The sequence below is a fragment of the Phoca vitulina genome, unplaced genomic scaffold, assembly GCF_004348235.1.
Source record: "Phoca vitulina isolate PV1807 unplaced genomic scaffold, GSC_HSeal_1.0 scaffold4, whole genome shotgun sequence".
Taxonomy (NCBI): Eukaryota; Metazoa; Chordata; class Mammalia; order Carnivora; family Phocidae; genus Phoca; species Phoca vitulina.
In genome coordinates this window covers 35,636,828-35,656,673 of record NW_022589707.1, presented here as the reverse complement: position 1 = coordinate 35,656,673, position 19,846 = coordinate 35,636,828, and the positions used below count along the sequence as shown (strand labels likewise).

Genomic DNA, 19,846 nt, shown 5'->3' with positions numbered 1-19,846 from the left:
ACAGGTCACTAATGTTGATTAATTGCAGAGGAATTGAATAAAATGACTGTAAACTCTTTTCTGAGATTTAGAGATAAAAGGAAGAAGAAAATAAGTCTGATATGTTAAGGAATCTTTTTTTGTCAAAGATTAGCATTGATCTGAAAATGTTTGTAATATTTAGAAGATGGAGCCAACAGAGAAGAAGATAAATGTGCAATGAGAAGGACAACTAATAGAGCAAGTTCCTGGAGGAGATGGGTCAGAAACCAGAGTGGCAAGTAAAAAGATGGGTGCAGATGCGGTGGAGAGGTGGTAGGGAGATGAGTTAAGGATGCTTGTGTAGATGACCTAAATCCATCAGTAAGGGAGTGTGGGCGGTCTCAGACTGCGGAAGAGCTCCAGTAGAGTTTTAGGTGGAAGATGTTGGGAAGCTCCCAATCTTGGGAGCTTCCACTGTGCACTTACTTCCACTTTGGAAATAGTTGCTTTCTCAATTGCTAAAAAGGCATGAGTCTCTGCAGTGATGGAAGCATAAATGTGAGGGTTGGTGTATAGGATAAGTTCTCAATTCTGACTGCATGGGAAAATTATCTGGGCTAGGGTTTTTTTGCGGGGGGGGGGGGGGGAATGTCAGGCATCAGGAAGCTCCCTGATGATACTAATTTTCAGTTTTGAACACCATTGGTCTGTGGAAACACAACAACACAGGGATATAGTTATTGTATATGAATATGCTGTTCAGCTAGGATGTTTCCAAATTATTAGACATAAACAATATATAGGGTATTCTGTTAGCCACTAAAAGAGAAAAAAAACTTTGATGGGACTGTCAAAAGCCAAAAGATTATCAGAAAAGCAAGCAAGATTTAAAGGAAGAGTTATGTTGTTCTACCCACTCACTCATCCATATACCAATGCATTCAATCACTCAGTAGTCCTCTGACTACCTACTACATGTTAAACAGCACCCTATTGCTGAAAATAGAGAAACAAAATAGCCTTTCCCTCTAGTGGCCTAGATTTAGTTGGAGAGAGAGAGAAGACAAGGAAACCTATGATTATAATTGCATGTTGCAAACGCAGGAATGGAGGGGGGCAGCAGGTGCTCTGAGCATACAGTCAAGGGACAGCTCATCCAGGTAAGAGAGATGAGAGAAAAAGTTGGGAAGTGTCCAGAACAGGGGCAGATGGGGTGGATGGTAGTTAACACTCACCAAGCTAGATTATGGCACTAGATCAAGGCAGAGGGTGGGTCTCAGGCTTGGCTTGCCTGGAGGAGGTTCCGAGTAGCCTAAAGAATAAAATTAAATTATGAAAAGCTGAAACAACTTAATAAAGTTACATGGTAGCAGTAATGTTAGGGAATGTAGCATTAACGAGTAGTAGTAATTTTTTACTTATCTACTGTATCACTTGGGATCCAGCCAGAAAACAAATGGAGCACTCACATTTGCTAATTGAGGTGAGTTTAATAGATGGACTTCTTGAAAAGGAATAAATAGGGTGTAGGAAAATAACAAAGAAAAGCCCAGTGCCCTGGAAATGAACTGTTTTTACTCACAATATTTTGACACCAAATGTGTGTGGGTTTTTCTGATACTAACCAATTCTCCAATGTTCCAGAGACCAACTGGGTGCCCTACAACTCAATTCAATTCTGACACTAACTACACCAAGTTAGCATCAGATTCCACCAGCTTACGGGCTCAGTGTCACAAGACTGCCCTCACTTTAGATGCTAGCTGCAAGTATTAGGTCCCTCGGTTACCCTCACTTCTGTCTGCTTTGGCTGCAAAGTAGGGGGGAGAGAGGTGTTCTTACAATCCTCCTTTTCTTTCAGACTTAACAGCTAGAATGTCTCACAAAACTCTGGAAAACACTTTATTTACTATTACTGGTTTATTGTAAAGGATACAAATGAACAGAAAAAGAGGTACGTACAGCAAGGCACAGAAGGGTCCTGACACAGGAGTTTCGGTCCCAGTGGAGGAAGGACACCACCCTCCCAGTACCTTGATATGTTCCTCAGCTCTGAAGTTTTCTGAACCTTGTTGTTAGTCATTTAAGAGTTTTTATGGAGGTTTCATTATGCAGGCATGATTGATGAAATCATTGGCCACTGGTGGTGAACTCAGTAGCCACCCCCTCTCCCGTTCCTGGAGATCGGGTGGTGGGGCTGAAAGTTGCAACCCTCTAATCATGCGTTGGTCTTTCTGGTGACCAGCCCGCAATCCTGAAGCTATGTAGGGTCCCCTAGCCACCAGTCATGTCATTAGCATACCAAAGACACTGCTCCACAGATTTTAGGAGCTGTGTGCCAGGAACTAGGGACAAAGACTAAATATTTATTTCTTATTATATCATACCCTAACTCATAACAGAGAGGCTGTTATCATTCCTGGGCCTAAACAGTCAAGGGAGGGGTTGGCTATCAGAACTCGGGACAGAGAGAGCTCTTATTAGCTTATTTTAAGTTAGATATGGTCAAACATGAGCGTTCCGTGGTAACTCTAAATATCTAATTTGAAATATTGGGCATAAGGCGCACTTGCTTGAAAATCAGTTCAATTTTTCAGTTTTACAATTATGTAATTCTTTACGAGGTATTAATTTGCAAACTACATAAACTGTAGTAGAGGTGTTTCAATGGATCATCTTCCATTGTTATTAATTTTGTTCGGAGCGATGTCAAATGAAGGTTAGATTGTTAGTAGTGCTCTTGGAAAGTCCCTCTTCTACATTCCTACGTGTCAACATTTCTATTCACGAGAATGAGGGGGGACCTCTTTGACTGTCCCTGGAAATAACTCAGATAGGAAAGTTTGTATGTCATAAAACTTCTAGAAGGTTTGCAGTATTTTTTCTGACAAATCTATTCATGAATTTTCAGGAACTCTCAGAATATTGTCAGAATCATTTTAGCTCTAAGTAAACAAGGATAGCAAATGGGTTGTGATTTGGCTAGATCATCATTTTTATATTCTCTGGCCAACCAGCCATGCACTTCCGTCTCCCCAGGTACACATCTCATTTTTCCTTACTTGGTTTTTATCCCACTCTTGCTCTAATTTGCCTCAAATTGATCACTATGATTAAAATATGTCACGTATCCTTGGCAGGGTTTTTTTGTTTTTTTTCTGTATGTGTAATTCTGTGTATTTGAATATTGATGTAGTTGCATAAAATAAAAGCTCATCACAACTTGAGAGCTTTAAGCACTATTTGGAGCAGAATTTTCACACTGTTCTCACTAACCAAATAACCTCATAGACTTCCTGGTAGCTTCACTAATGGATAGTTTGTCTTCTCTGGGAATAAAAAACTCTCCATTTTATTTTATTTTGAAGTTCGCTAGCCCACCAGTTGGACCTTTGATGTTGTTTTTTCAGGTGCCAGTGATTCCCAAGGTGTCTGAGGAAGGTCGGAGGTTGGTTATTCCTTTGTTAAAATGCGAAAGTGAATCTGTGCTGTGAAAGGGCTGGGGCAGTGGGTGACATGAGCCTGCAGAATTGGCATTGGGCTGAGGTTGAACTGACGCGGCCATGTTGCCATGTCTCACCCGTGTCCCCTTTTTTTTTCCAGCTACCCAGTGTAAGCACGGGGCTGTGTATGATACCTGTGGCCCAGGATGTCCCAAGACCTGTGACAACTGGAACGAGATCGGTCCATGCAATAAGCCGTGCATTGCAGGCTGCCACTGTCCAGCGAACTTGGTCCTTCACAAGGGAAGGTGCATCAAGCCAGTCCTTTGTCCTCAGCGGTGACCTTTGTTCTGCTCCTAAGACTTTGAAACTTGGTGTCCTTGACACTGAAGTGGAAGAGCCAATGAAGGACTGTAGTATTTGTGTGCTGATTCCTCACATACACACACACAGAGTATATATGTGTACATATATAGATATATAGATATATTCAGAAACATTTCATCATTTATATAAACTATAGGTGGATTATTATATGTATATTTTTTGCTATAAGACATGTATTATTTCTAGGATCCTAACCTGTAAGCCATTGGATACATTGTATAAATAAACCAGGTGTTTGTAATTTAATAAGGCAGCATGCAGACATATTGGATGGCTTTAACATCACACACATTTGTCATTTTTAAGAAGTTTTCTAAGAAACCTAAATTGCCTGCCTGCATTAATTTTAGCTTTGAATCAAGACTTGCAGTTGAGTGGAAAATGTGTTTCTCTGAAGAAGGGCAAAGTTATCTAGGGGCATTTCATGCTTCCAAGGAGAGGAATGTGTGCCTGAGAGAGATGGCTGGTGATTGGTGACAGGCCCTAATGGTGCATGGAAAGCAAGGGATAGGTTGTTAGACTTTATTGGGTCGTAGTCCAATATTATTTCTAAAACCGATTGGCTAGTTGCCAAGAAATATATATTTGTCAGTTGAGCATAACCAAAGAATTGAATAGTTTCTTGCCATCTTTGCATATTCCTTGAATCACCTAATTATACATGTGTGTATGATGGATGTGTCCATTTATATGTCACAGTGAGATTAAAGAAGGGTTGGGTGACATGTTGGTTTTATTGAGCATGAGCAGATATTTGGAGAAACTTTTGCACAACATGTGAGAAAGTAGCCATTTCTCTGAATCTTAGAGCAATTTAGGGTGGGCGAATATAATGAGTTGATGTAAGCCATTTACATTGTGTGACTATTCTATGTGTAAAATGAAAATCATTAATTATTTCTAGAGGATTCCTAGCCCAGTGCTATTTGGTGACTGTTAGTATGTCATAATTACTATGCAGGAAAGCCTTTACTGACCAGTTGATTTAACATCAGGCCAAACAAACCTGGTCTCTGTACTTGCTCTAATTTACTGGTAATTTACTACTGGTCATCATGTGAGCTTTCTGACTTTTGTTTTCAGTTGAATAAATGAAAATGTCAACAAGACAAAACCCACTGATGTCTAAAAATACTATGTTCTACAGTGTAGTAAATAAAGGGCTTAATATTTAAAACAAGGCATTTTCTCTTGCAAGATGTGCTGTGTTATACTTCGTAAATAAGCCATATTGACTTTGGGCTCATCAATTTTATAACAGCTTTATTTAGATACATTTTATATAACCTACAATACTTAATGTTTGTAGAGTACTATTAATAGACAAGAGCAAATCCCCCAATTTTTAACAATCAGCATATTGCCATTGCCTATTACAACATTTGTGTTCCCTTTACCTATATTCATCACAGCTTAAGTATTAATTTGGATTCTTTACTGGGATATCTCTAATTGTTTGAGTAAACTGACTAAAGCACAGGGTATAATATTGACTGGCTGGGGCACCAGAGAATGTGGTTGTTATTGTTTCCCGTGGGTCCTAAATATCTTAATATCTGGAACGCGAGGTAGCCTGGTCATTGCTTTAGCGCTGCACTTGGAAAGAGAGCTTTTTAGGGGACTTGGGTTCCAAGTATAGTTGTGACCTTGTCCACATTGTTTAAGCATTTGGAGCCACACTTCTGCTCATCTGTAACACGAAGAGGCTGGGTAGCATATGGGTAAGGTTAAGAATCAGGAAAACTAGACGCCCTGCCTCTGGTGAGGCCCTGCCTCTGGTGAGATTACTTGCACAGAAATCTGGGACACTTGGAGTTTGCAAAACTCTTACATTTATAATCTCATGTATTTCCAAATGAAAGGAGGGTTAGGGCAAATCAGTGGACCTCTCCTGATTGGTTCCTTTTTAGATTATCTTTAATTCTTTTAGATTATTTTTAAATTCCTTTCCAGTTCACTCTGGGTTTTCTCTCTATGAAAGAGGGACGCAGAAAGGAAAATTGTGGATGGTTATTTACTGCTCATGATTCATCCAAGGAGTGAGTGACTCTACCCGGTAATGCTTAATAGCCTCTATCCCAGCATTTTTAATCATGTCTGACCATGGTGAATGAGATGAAGACTCTTCCTCATGGACCAACTCTGGCAATTTGGGTGGCTTGATTACAAGTTTGTGTGATGTCCTTTATCCATGGCTAGTTTAAAGTTTGTACACTTTTTTCATTCCTTATCCTAGAAGAAAGAGAAGGCAGAAAGGGCAGAGGATTACTCAGGCCTACTAATCCAAGCAGGCAGCTCCCTGATGGGGGAGCATGGGGAAATGAGCCAAATGGTCTGTTTGCCATGTTCTGGTTTTGGCCATGGGCTATAGATGAACAATGATTTTATCAAATGATTGATCATAATGGAGATTAACCAAATTCTTTGATGGTAGTGGCCTCATCTTATTTACATGGGATATTTTCAATGGGTTCTCAAGGCCAAACTCCTGCAGAGTTAGAGAACTTGAAATGAGAATGTTATATTTCACTCTTTAATATATATAACCCAGGCTAGCAATTCCTGTTGGCACCATGGTATATATACAATTAAAAGATGGGTTAATATCCCTCTATCTACACATATAGAATCCCTATTTTAACTATGCTATTAGCTATGAATATTGAACTTGACGAGGGATAAATGCCCTTGATGAAAAACAAGCACAATTATGATTCCAGTTGCATGTAGTTGCTGCTCAGTAAAAGTAAGTCCTTTCCCCTCTCCCTGTGAAAATAGGAATGTTTAAAGATTTTTAACGGAAAGTTTTGAACTTGGAAGAAAAATGAATATTGGATGTTGACAACGGCAATCATTTGTGAAAAAGTTGAGAATCATCAACTCTTCAAGTGAAAGTTCTCCCACTGTTAATTTGTTGAGTATTGCCTGAGTGTCTGACCACCAGCTTGGAAAGGGCATCTCCTAATGAAATGAGAAGAGCCCAGTGGTTGACTCTTCCCCAGCTTTTGTTGAGCATGGATAAACCATTTTGACTGGAAAATTTTTTCTTATTATGACATGTTTCAGACATATAAAAAGGTTTAGAGAATAATGTTGTAAACACCCATAAATACCCTAATTATGAAAAATAACCTAGTAGGTAGTCAATAAATTTTTCTTACATAAATAAAATCAAGCCAAGCCTCATGGTTGCAACAGCTCTGTGTGGAGTTTTTCCTTGTTGAGTTTCTGTTCCCTTTCTGCTCTTTGTCACTCACATTCGTATGGATCTGACAAATACTAAAGATGTGAGCTGGAAGGCTCTTGGTGTGGGAGAAGGAAAATGCCTTAGGGGACAGGTGCCAAGATATTTTAATTAGCTATCTCCTCCAAACATAACCCTCAGGAACAAGCAAAAATTGTCTCCAATTCTAAATCCTGAAGTAAAACCCTTTTCAGAAACCAGGATTTTAATTCTGAAAATTGAGAATGTTCAAGTGACTAAGAATGAAGAAAGAAGGAAAAGAAACCAGTGCTGTTGATTATGTTGACCTTGAATTAAGAACCCAGACGTTTAGTCCTTTAAGGGGGCCTTTTTGGCTTTAGAGCCATTTTGCTATTTTGGGCTTCATTAAACCAACTGAACGACAAACCTTGCATGAGATCCATTTTTACTGTGGTTCCCTTTCAGATTAATTTTGAGCAAGCCAGCTTTGAAAAGATTAATGTGGGGGAGAAGCGTGGGAAATCCACGCACAAACATGAGCCTTAGAGGCGAATTCAGAGTGAGCCTGGTTAAGCAAAGCGGGAAGTGTGTTCCAGGTACAGGGAGAACAAAGCACCAAGGCCGCACCAGAAGTGGTGTGGCGTGAAGAGAAAGCGTAAATAAAGCACAGTGAATGGAGGCCCTCCTGTGCATGCCCAGAAGCCTGAGTTTTATTCTTTGTCGCAGTACTTCCCAAAGTGCTTAATGTCATAGTGCATTCAGAAAATAACATTTGTCTGGGTTGGGGTAAAAATACAGGGCTGTTTGCATCTAGCACTTCTGTAACTAGAGCTTTGTCTCAGTGAGTGGAGTGAGGTGGGATTTTCAGTGAAAAGAGCAGGTGGGAGGTCTCTGAGATAGTCCAGGTGATGAGCCCCCAAAACTAGGATAAAAAGGGAAGAACTTTGTAAGAGGTTGAATGATGAATAGGCGAGTTTCGGGCTTGAGTGATGGGAGCTAACAATGGATGCCAGTCTGTCACATAAGGAACATTGGCAGGGGCGCCGGGGCGGGGGGGGGGAGCAGATTTACAGAAATTTCTATTGTAAATCAAAATGTTTTCTTTAGGTTGTGTTTGGTTCAGTTCCATAAACATTCTGAGCATTCAGATGAAGACATGGGCCTTAAGACTGTGACAATCACAGTCTAGGTCTTGTGACTTGTGGTAAACCGGAGGTAAAACTAAGCTAGCCAAGGAGCCTCAGGAAGTTCAATTTGGGGTTTTCTGTTTGGGATTACATCAGTGAAGGTTTGCCAGAGAAAGTGACTCCTCAGATGAGCCTTCTTGGCTAAGTAGGCTCTACTTATTCCTTAACGAGGCTGAACAGACTCTTTGCAAAGAGGTGTGAGCGTGGGGGGGGGGGGGGGGGTGGGTCGGGGCAGGGATGGTGCACTTTAAGGCACAAGTCACTGCATGGATAAGGAGAAAAGCAAGCAAGTAGCCTGGGCGTGCAGAGAACAACAGGTTTTTTGGTATTTGGGGGGTATAACAAATTCACAGAACTTTCCCGAGTTGCGTCAATGTAGCTCACACGCTCTGAGAGATTTTGCAAACTTCCCTTGATTTCTAATGGGGTGAGCACAAGCAGAGTTTGAGGAAATTTGAGCATTTTGTTTTAAGCCCTCTTTGCTTCCTGCACCTAGGAGTGTTCGAGTTTCTTTGATGTGTCTTCTGAGTATCCAGAGAGGGAAGGAAGAGAGAAGAGGCTTCTATGGGACCTTCAGTCTTGAACTGTATAGTGAGGCGGCATCTTTCAGACCCTGTAGGCTCTGGTTGCTTCTACAGAGTGTCCAAGGTAGATACACTTAACCACAGCTTTTCCTGAGTTGGCTGTGGTCTGACGGTGGGGATATGGGAGGCTTAGGGTCCAAACACTGGGCCCACCAGTGTCAGCAGCTCTGGTCACACCAACAGGTAAAAGGCCTGGAGAACGTAGCTTACCCAGAGTTCTGGTTGGAACAGTCTTGTCATGTTTTAGCCACATTATGTCATAATCCAGCTTATGCTTTAAAAGCTGACATAAACTTCTTTGCTTCCTCCAACTGGAATTTGGCTTACTAAGTAATTCTTCTGAGGGGTTCTTTCAGCAGCGAAATTTTGGGCTTTAGGAAATATTTGTGGTGATGAAAAAGTTCCACTTTGGCTCCGAAAGTGTCAATACCATTTGTTATATTGCCATTTTCACCATGTTCTGACATATAATGTAAAGAATTGGATCCTGAACAGCTCCTTCTGGCTCGGGTGCTGAAGCAGGCATGAAAGGGTGAGGAAGGCAGCAGGAAGCCTGGCCAGATCCCTCCCTGCGCTGAGCAGGCTGCTCTGGGAGCCTGCGATGGGAGGTGGTTCTGCTGGATCACCTGCACGCTTCTGGAAGAAGGCGAATCGAAGGATCCTCACTGTGAATTCCCATTGCCCTCCTGAAGACAGAGCCAGACCAGGGGGACCCTGTCTTAGGGAACTCTCTTGTTCACTTAACTCTCTTGTTCGCTTGTTCTCAGAATTGGCTATGATAGGAAATTGAAGTGGGAAGAAAGGGAAGATGAAAGGACAGGTTTATCCACAGCATCTGCCACTCCAATCCACCCTGAAAACTTCAGGGGGGACATAGGACAGGCTGCTTGATCACGCTGAAAACCATTCTCCACTCTGTTTCATGTGATGACATTTGGGGAATATCTGTTTTCATAGACAGAGCAGCTCAGCCTGAGCAATTTCATTTACATGATGGATCCACATAGCTATGTTAATTCTGTGATTCTCTGAGATGCATCAGGGAGAATCCTTCCAATGGTCTGTTAATATGCTAGGCTATCCCATTCAAGGGCCCTGACAGGTGAATTTAGACCAGTTTTGGTTTGCCTATTGAGATCCCCCATAATTCATGTCATGATTGTCTTGCCCTTCTTTGCTTTGCCATTAGATCGGGCCACAGACTGGTTGGGTTGCTTTGGTTAAAGGAGATAAAGATGGCAGCCAGAGTGGCATCCTAGAGGAACTGGTATGTCCAGCTGAGCTGGGGGGTCTTTGCTATGCCCAACCATGCCTGAAGATCAAAGTGGACCCATCAGCTTCACCCTTTTGCTTGGGAATAGAGAGGGCAGTAAGGGAAACCTTATTAATTCTCTCTGAATTTGCTATTTATTTCCTTTGGTTTTACCCTGAGGGGAAATATATGAAGGAGCAGTATGGTATACACATTTTATTTTTTTGTCTTAAAATAACATGGGTAAAATAAAAATTGTTCTCAAATTTGGGAAATTTTGTATTTCCTTGGATTCAAGTTCTACCCAATATAATTTATTGAATGTTAAAGTTTTCATATTTAGCTGACTTTAAGTGCATACATCCTAAGCAAAACTTGTTTTCCTTGAAATTGGTTCCATGATTTATTGTTCATATGACTCGCTCATTTGGACTATCTGTTTCGTGACAGCAAATGTGTGGAAATATCTGTCTAAATAATGTATACGCATATTATTTTTCTCACATTAACGACACTTATTATCTTTTCATCAGTAATGCACGTGACTTCATTTGTTTCTGATTCTCCAAGCATAAGTGCACAATCCTTTCTACTGTGGAGGAAGAGAGGCCCAGGAGGAGACAGGTGAAGCTGTGAGGCAAACAGCAAACCTGCCACAGGTACAACCCCGTGTACCTTTCTGCAGCACAACCCAAGAGGGGCCGCATCACGCAGGAGTCACGCAGATGCAGCTTAATCTGTGTTGCCTTCAGACAGATGGAAGGAAATAAAATCCAGTTTTGAGATTCTCATCCTATGAACTTCATGGCCTGACACACATTGTCGTCAGGCATGTGACGGGGGACACAGGGGAACAGAGTCCCCATGTCTAAAAACCTCCCCTGAACTCCTTCAAAGCTGTGATCTGTCATCCAGATGTCCAGGCGGCTGGGGACAGGAGCCAACTTCCTGATGGACTGGCCTCCTTATGGCCTGAGCTGGCTGGATGTCAGGGATCATGTGGGCCTGGTCCTCCTTGGTGCTTGAATCGTGGGTGTGAGCAGGTTCCCCAGGTAAGCCACCCCAGTGTGGGTACCAGTGTGTACCTGCCTGGGGAGGGGTCCTGCCAGATGCCCCCCGAGCCTGTAGGACGGGCTGGCCTTGCTCTTTCTGTTCATGCTTCTTCCCTAGTGGAGAGAGAGGAAAGGTTTCTCTCACAGACCATGGGATCTCAGCATTTCCAGCCAAAGATCCCAGCAGTTGGGTTAGAGAGTGCAGGGCTAATGGCAATGCTTCCTCTAAGAGAAACAGATCACAATGTAGCTTCCAGAGACCTTTCACCAGGAATTCAAACCAGCTGTCCTGTCCCTCTGACAGAGGCTCCTTCCTCTCACCTCTCAGTTTTGTCCCTTGTTTTTACTTCTCCTCTCCCTAAATGGAGTTTTCCCAGGCTTCTCTCCATTTCTCTGGTCCCCATTCAAACTGGCCTTCCCTCCTGGCACCATCTTACGTTCTAGTTCTTTCCTGACACTTTTAAAAAAATGTAGCTGACCTGGTTCCCACTCCTTCAAGAATCAATTTGTGGAAAATATATTTAAATTGCTCTGAGGTCTATGCATTATCAGTTTTAGGTACCATATTTTCATTTTCTTATTGTGAGTCTTCTGGCATTTAACATCTTTAAGCAGTCGTCTATTTCTAATGTGGGTATTGAAGGCACTGTGTCAGATCGGAAGGGAAGATTGTTAGAGGGCAGGAGGACATTCTGTTGGCTCCAGCAATATAGATGCAATGTAGACCCAACCTCCATAGATGACTGGCTCCGTTTGCCACATGCCCTTTGAAACATTTTTTGAAACCTTTTCTGGTTGTAGAACATTCCTTCTGGGTTTTTTTGTTTTGTTTTGTTTTTTTGTTTTGTTTTTTTTATAGAATGTCTACAATTTCTGATGTCAAACATTCACCGAAGAAAGAATTATTCCATTTTCTCTATTTTTGTGTCTTGATCCACATCCCCCTTCTGATGAACAGTGGCCCCAACTATTTCCCTATAGCCATATGGGTGAATTTTACAGAACTTTTCCTTCTAATGGTCCTGGATAAAATTCCAGGAGTATGACATCAACGTGCAACTCAGTAAAATCAACTTTGTGTCATGTCTTAAAGATAATGTCATTCAATCAATCCAAGGATAATATATAAAATTTATTTGCCATCCCAAGGCTTATCTCTTGAGGGAACGCCAAGTGAATTTGAGTTGTTGTTTGTGTGCTGTATTGGGGACTGTGAAGTCTTTCCCTGACTCTGTTGGAAGAGGGCCATGAGCTAGCAGGGTTTTCACGAGAGGGGGACCAGTTTGATCTGCCCTCCTGGACCTCAGTGATGGGTTGGACTCCATGGCTACCCAAGATCACCCTTTAATCGTCAATAAAGACATTCTAAAGTACACACACACACACACACGACAGAAATTCACTACTCCTTTAGGAGTCTTTTGGAGAGAATTTTATGTTCCATTCGACCTTTTGTTTGAGATACAGAAATTCTTGAACATAAAAACGTAGTAAGGCAGCTCAAGCTGCTTGTCAAATTGCAAAGTGAAAACTTCAGCTTACTACAAATTGGTCTAATTACGCCTTATTAAAATCGGTATCCTGGGGTGAACTTTTATCCCTTGTACAAAGGATGACTTTGCAGATTTCCACATACTATGCAGGCGAGTCTGATGCTTTTATGGGTGAATTTTCCAAATGGGGGTGGCAAAGGTGCCAGGGACAGCATCCCTGAAGCACAAGGGAATGTATAACTGCTCAGTAATTGCAGTCTTCATTTGGGCAACTTAAATGGAAGTGAAAACAAAAGCCGTGTCCTGTCTCTGCAGTGTCTGTGTGAGCCAGGTTCAGGCTGGGGGCTGGGGCCCCGACTGTCACGGGTGCTCCTGGGAACACAGCGGCTCATCCTCTCCACCTCCCCCAACTGCCCCTCATCTCACTTTGTTTTCTCCTTCCCTGAAACCTCAGGGGGGGATCTTACCGGAGGGAAGAGAATCCCATCAGATGCGGTCCCTCTGCAGAGGTGGCCGCGCTGACGTTTTACGACAAGCTTTCATTCAAATGTGATGCTTCTCCGCGGCGAGGACGCGGTATCTGCTGGCGGTAGACTTCAGTGAGGCAGGCACGGAGGGCTGTCATCCCAAGACAGGACATGCTGCTGTCATCTTCTTCAGCTGCCCCTGCAGGGCCAGGAAAAGAGTCACCAGCCATGGGCACAGTGGGAGATGGAGACTCGTCCTATGGGTGAGTCCGTGAACGCGGGGGGCACCTGCCACCCCCGACACAGGGGCCACTGAAGACAAGGAGCCTGGTCCCTTCTGCACTCTGTGCTCTCACTTGCAGACTCAAGCTGTCCAGCTGCCTGCTCGCCATCTCCACGTGGAAGTCTAGACAGCGACTCCCACGACAGCCGAACTCTACGTCCGTTCTCCTCTCGAGGTTCTCCCCTCCGGGTCTCTCACATTTCGGTAAATGGAGGACAGAGGATGCGGCTGGCTGCAGAGCCTCGGGCAAGGCGTGCTTGGAGGAAGTTTATTTTGGGAAGGGAACTCAGGGAACGGTAGTAAAGGGTTGGGAAGAGTCAAATGGAAAGAGGGAAATCCCGTCCGAGGGAGTAGGGCTGGGCTGGTTACTGCCGTGGGCTCCTGGGGGCTCACCTGATTTCAGGGGGTTCTCGCCACAGAGGGTGCGTGTTATCCACCTGTGCCCCACCACCACCGGTCAAAAGTTGCCCCTGTGGTGTGAACTTCCACACAGGTCCCCAAATGCCTGGGGCAGAAAGAGCAGGAGATGCAAAGTGCAGTGAGGTCAGAGGTGCCGGAACAAAAAGGTGGGTGGAGAGGTTATGAAGGGCGCAATAGCTGGGAGCCATCCCGATGCCACACTCTCCGCACCTCGTATTCCACTCATTAGGAATTGTTGTCAACCGTACTTGTAAAATCTATCCCGAATCTGACCTCTCTCACCATCCCACAGCTCCTGCCCTGGTCCAGACTGTCAAGGGTTTGCTGATGGCCTTCCCACTTCTACCGTCACTTGTCTTCTCCCCAGCGCCCCCAGTCCCCACCCCCCACCACCCAATGCACCCCGAAGGTAGGAGCCAGAGTAAACCGTTAAAAGCTCTATCATAGCATGGCCTGCCTCCTTTCAAAATCCAGCAACTACTCATCTCAGCTGGAATAAAATCCCAAATCCTTTCTCGGATCTACAAAAGCCTGTATGTTTTGACTCTTGGCTCCCTTTCTGATCCCACTGATTCCTTCCTGTACTCCTCTCCCCCCACCCCCACTCTGTTCCAGACACTTGGCTCTCCATAGACCTCTCTGCTGTCTCCAGGTGCCAGACTTGTTCCCACTTCCAGGCTTTTGCACTTGCTGTTTCCTCTTCCCAGAATGCTGTTCCCACAGCTATTTGTATGTTTCACTCATGTGACATACAAGTTGCAGAGCCTCATGCAAGGGCTTGGGGTAGAGGTAGGCGGGAATACCAGAAGCCCATTTGCCTTCCCTGGGAGATTGTCCTCCAGGTCTGGTCCCTTCTGTTTTTGTTGTCACTGTTTAGCTGTTCCCATCCTTTTCTGTTTCTAAAACTTTGAAGACTCTTTGTTTTTTGTTTTGTTTTCTTTCTCCTACTCAAAGCACCCCTGTGTATTTCAGTGGCATCAGTGGGGTTCCTGGAGCCAACGCCAAGAGCATCGGATTTGCCGTTAGAGAAAGTTAGCTTTATATTCCAGGTTCCCTATTAACGTGTAGTGTGACCTTGAAAAAGTTGCTTAATCTTTCTGAACCCCTGTTTCATCAACCGTAAAATGAAGACAATCCATCCTCATTAAATTGTCATGAGAATTTTAATGAGATTGTATACTTCCCCCCACCACCCTTTCTCTGCCCTTTATAAAAATAGATCACTTACAAATTAGATGTTTTAAAGTCTGAGGCAGTCTATTGTTATTTTCAAGAAATAAATTCCTAGCAGGGAGGGTGTCTGATTTTTTTTTACTTGAGATTATATATATATATATATATATATATATATATATGCACATATATAGAAGATATGGGGGAGTTTATCACTCACTTCTTTTAGAACAAGTTCCCACAGGTCTGGGGATGTTTAAAACAGAAATGTGTTTAAATGTAGACATAGATCATAGGAGGACAAAATCCTCACATGGGGCCAGATGAAAGTCTATTCAATGAGGGAGCAGATAGCCAGGAATCCCTAGATGCCCTGGGCTGTGCCTGGGAAGGCCTGTGCCAGGAGAATCACAGGGGAGCCAAAGTCCCTATCAGAGTAAACTGAAAATTCTAGATACAGCAATGAATCATTTTTTGTTTGCCAGAGAACCCTTCTTCAATGGCCGTGAACCTAGGACTGTGATCTGGAACCCTCTAACAGGATATTAACATTTTTTGGGCCGTAGTAGGTGCATCATCCATTTGAGGAGCCCTCACTTCTTACAGATGAGCACAATGAGGGTTAGAAAGTTGGAATGACCTGCCCAAATATATGCAGCTAATAAATGGCAGAGCCAGGAATTAAAAAGCCCATTTGAGTCACATGATTTCCCTAGCCACTGTGAAGCCCCAACAGTATGGTCCACAGGAAGTAGATATTCTACTGAGTTCAAGCATCCTGTTTATTACCTGAGGGAGGAGGAAGGTGAGGAGGATTAAGCCATCAGCAGACATTGCCATGGAACCTGAAGACAGTTGGGTTAACCCATCCCCTTACTCAGGGTACCAAAGCACAGGTAGTAAGTTCTAGACCAATGGGACATGGGAACACAGATGTTAGCGAGGCAGGGAGCAGGGAGTCAAAAAGGAGGACATCAGAGACATACTCTGCCTTCCTCTATGCCCTGTCCAGTTAGAGAAGAAAGAGGCTATGCTTTATAATGAAAGCCCTAGTGGGTCATTGTCCAGCTGCAGGACCCAGGGCATGGGGCTTGCAGGGGTATAATGCTTCAGAGAAGATGCTGAGGGGACACTGAAGGGGTCAGCCAGGGAGGTGCGCTGTGCGGAGTCCTTGCTAGGATGGGATTGGAGGGTTGGTTCTCTACCAAAACCATTAATGTGCTCCATGAGAAAGAGCTGGAATTTGGATACTCGCCATGCTTCTACAGCTGGAAGTAAACTACAAATAACACTAGTTATGTAAAGAAGGGCTTCTGTCACTTTTGCTGTAATTCTCCTGCCACTTTCCCAGCCATATCCCAGCTGACCCTGAGTTGCCAGAATCAGAGACAAAGCAAGGGGAAATAGATGTTGGCCTAGAGGGTACAGGGGGTTAGACCTTCAGTGTATGAATGGAGGGGGGACATGATTCAGTCCCTAACAGCTGGCTTCCTCTGACACCTCACTGACAGAGTTCTCTTGTTCCTACCAGTGTGTGTGGGGGTCCATGTTCTTCACTTGGCCCCTACTGACACTCTGGGTGCAGGGGCAGCTCATGGCTACTGATGGCAGGAGTGGAAATCCAGGCTTCCCACTAGCCTTCTGCTGATATCACCAGGCTCAGAGAGGGGACCCCTTGTTGTTGCTCCCCACATGGCCTCCACTGACACCGGGTTGGGGGGTGCTCCTTATTACCATCAGGGGGGTAGGAATGTCCTAGTTCTCTAACACCACCCAACAGGAGAGTGAGGCATCTCATTACAGCCTGGTGAGTATAGAAGTCTATGCTTCCCAACTGGCCTTTGATCAAAAGTGGGATCCCATCAATTTTGCTGTATTCTGTGTATTAGAAGCAAGTCACAAAGGCCTAGCCCACATCTCAGGGAAAAGTATTACAAGAAGGGTCAGGGATCATTGGGAGCCATGTCTGAAACCGCCTACCACAGGGAGTAGAGCATTGGTTAATAGTGCTTGACTAAAGGATTTACTCACTAAGTCAGAGCCAGTAAAAGGGATTTACAGGTACAGGAAGCACATAATCTGGAAACAGCAACTGAGGCTGTTCTTTATCGGCTGCACCGTCTATTAGGGCATCTCTGCATCTCTCGTCTCTTCAGCTCTTCTTAGCCAATTGGCTACTTTTGATTAGTCTTGCACTCAATTTGCCTTCTACGTGCATTCTTATTCTTTCTCATCCTATTTTTTTCTCCAGAAGTCTACACCAAAGGGTTCCCTTTCTATGTGGTTTTAGATTGGGTTTGGCTATTATGTAGGACTGGCCAAAGTCTGGGGAGAATAAACAGAATAAGGTCAGGTACTTACTTCTCAGTTCCTCTCATCTGCCAACTGAAGGTCACATAGCTGTATCCACACAACTCTTTCTAGATTCTAGTGACTTCCCCTCTCTTGCTCCTTCTTACTTTTTGTTGGTGATGGTGTCCACAATGACTAGACCTGAGATACTGCATTATTCCTTATCCCCGCCCACACCTTTAAAAATAGCCCATTTTAAAAACTGTCCTTAAAATAATTGATTTGAATGTGCCATCTGTTTTCCTGCAGAGACCCTAATCAATGTAGCCTTATTTGACCTCCATCTACCTCTTGACATTAGGGAGTCAGTTTCTTCTGACTCAATCTCTCAGCTTCTCTTTCAGATCTCCAAGAGCAGAATCTAATTATTCCAGAAATATTTTTGATTGCTTCTGCCACTGCGGGGTCAAGTCTCATTCCTAGTCTCATTAACCCTTGGCTGAAGATTGGGGATGGGATGGGGGTCCCAGATGCCTTGGGAAATATAGGTTGCTTCAGAAATACAGATATGCTAGAAAGGACATTATTACCATTTCTGTAATGAGGTAAGGGGACTGTAAGATCCCCTATCTATAAATTCTTGCTTTCAGACTCAGGCATCCTGAGTCTCCTCTTTCTGCCTAATGATAACAGCCCTGCGGGTCTTTCATATCCTTTGTTTCTCTGATCCTCATCAAGAATCAAGTAGAAGAGGGGCACCTGGGTGGCTGAGTCCGTTAAGCATCTGACTCTTGATTTCAACTCAGGTCATGACCTCCGGCTCTGCACTGGGCATGGAGTCTGCTTGAGATTCTCTCTCTCCCTCTCCCTCTGCCGCTCCCTGTCCCCCTCCCTGCTCACTTGCACATACGTGCATGCCCTCTCTCTCTCTCTCTAAAAAAAAAAAGAAAAGAAAAAGGAAAAGAAAAGAATAAAGTAGAGGAACTGTGCAGCTGTGTTTCTTTGTCTACAATGAGGAAAACGAGGATGTGATTGGGAATATATCAAACCTAGAACCCTACAACAATTAAATGAAGGATTGGAATTCAAGATCAATTGAACTTACTGTTAGTATTTATCATACCACAGATCTTTCTCATATTCTTCACATGGATTGCCAGTTTCTGGGGGGAAAGGTATCATTTCTTATCTCTCCCAGGGTGTTTATAGGTTAGTGTGGAATAAAATCCAAATGGTGAATAGATGAAACTACCTTGGTATAAATTTAAGGGGAGAGAGGTTCTCCTGGGGCTTTTGATATCTCAACAGATGGGTAAGTTGATGCCTATTACTGGGTCTGCTCTTGCCAGATAAGTAAAGGGAGCACTGTCTCTTCTTGGTGAAGAAAATCTAACACCAACTATCTGAATCCTGAGGATGCTATGGAAGATAAATTCTAAAGCATTCCTTTAAGGAAGGCTTCTCTCATTTCCTGAATTGGACATTGGTGTCATTTTTCCCCTACTCTCAATTGTACCAACAAATTTCTCTAATACAGATTTATCATTCTCCAGTTTAATTAATGAATTAGGAGCTCCACGAGGCCCAGGACTGTGTGTTGCTCATTTCTGTAACACTGAGGTACCAAGTAGTATCCCGCAGATGTGTCTATCCCATGAGATAGGCCTTTAAGGCTGGTCAAATAGAGTGGTTCCAAAAAGCCCAGGCAAGAAAGCTTTTGATTGTGACTTTGCAGTGGTCAAGTCATTGGAAAATTTAACCAGGAGAAATTGGCTTTTCAAATTACTCAATAAAAGGGGCGCCTGGGTGGCTCAGTCAATTAAGCGTCTGCCTTCGGCTCAGATCATGATCCCGGGGTCCTGGGATTGGATCCCTCAGCGGGCTCCCTGCTCAGTGGGGAGCCTGCTTCTCCCTCTCCCTCTGCTGTTCTCCCTGCTTGTGCTCTCTCTCTCAAATAAATAAGAACCTTTAAAAAATAAAAATAAAAATAAAAATAAATTACTCAATGAAAGAAGAAATTGTAGGTGATTTTTCTAAGGTGGTAAAGACATTAGCAAAAGTTGCACAGATTTCAAAAATCAGCTTAAGCAAACCTCATCAATGCCTAGACAATTTCAAAAGTGAGCAGATCACCTTTTGTAAGCCTCCTCCTATATACAGAGGATTATGAAAAACCTGAGTAGAAAGATAGAACGTAAGAATTTAAAAGAATATGTACTCTGGAGCCATAGACTTCATTGAGACTTTAAGAGCTATGTGACTTTGGGCAAGTAGCTTTCCTTTGAGCCTGTTTTTCTTGTGTAGTAGAAATAATGCTCTCTAATCCCACTGGGAAGGTTGGTTTAAAATTTATGTAAGTTGCTTAACATAGTGGCATGTTATTCCTCAAAAATTGGGAGATATTAATGTTATTACTGTTCTAGACATCACCCATCGACTTAATTCAGACAGCCCAAATCTACAGATGTTGAAATGACAGCAAAATGCCTCGTGTCCACCACTGACAAGAAGTGGGCTACTGCCTCTAAAGAAATCTCCATCCCATGATCAAGGAAGGTAATTGTTGGAGGTTTCTCCTATCAGAGATTTTATTCCTGCCACCATAGGAACAGAATGGTTTTTTTTTTTCCTTCTTCACCTTCTTTTT

At 43.3% G+C, this 19,846-nt stretch overlaps 1 protein-coding gene across 1 annotated transcript in view; it reads left to right on the top strand.

The window, feature by feature from the left end:
- BMPER (BMP binding endothelial regulator) overlaps nt 1-5,050 on the top strand; it is a 248,508-nt gene extending 243,458 nt beyond the window's left edge. Inside the window, exon 15 of the mRNA XM_032401800.1 lies at nt 3,565-5,050. Within this exon, the coding sequence (XP_032257691.1) occupies nt 3,565-3,746 (182 nt within the window). The 3' untranslated portion in view covers nt 3,747-5,050. The remainder of the gene's footprint in view (nt 1-3,564) is intronic.
- Nucleotides 5,051-19,846: the final 14,796 nt, after the last annotated feature.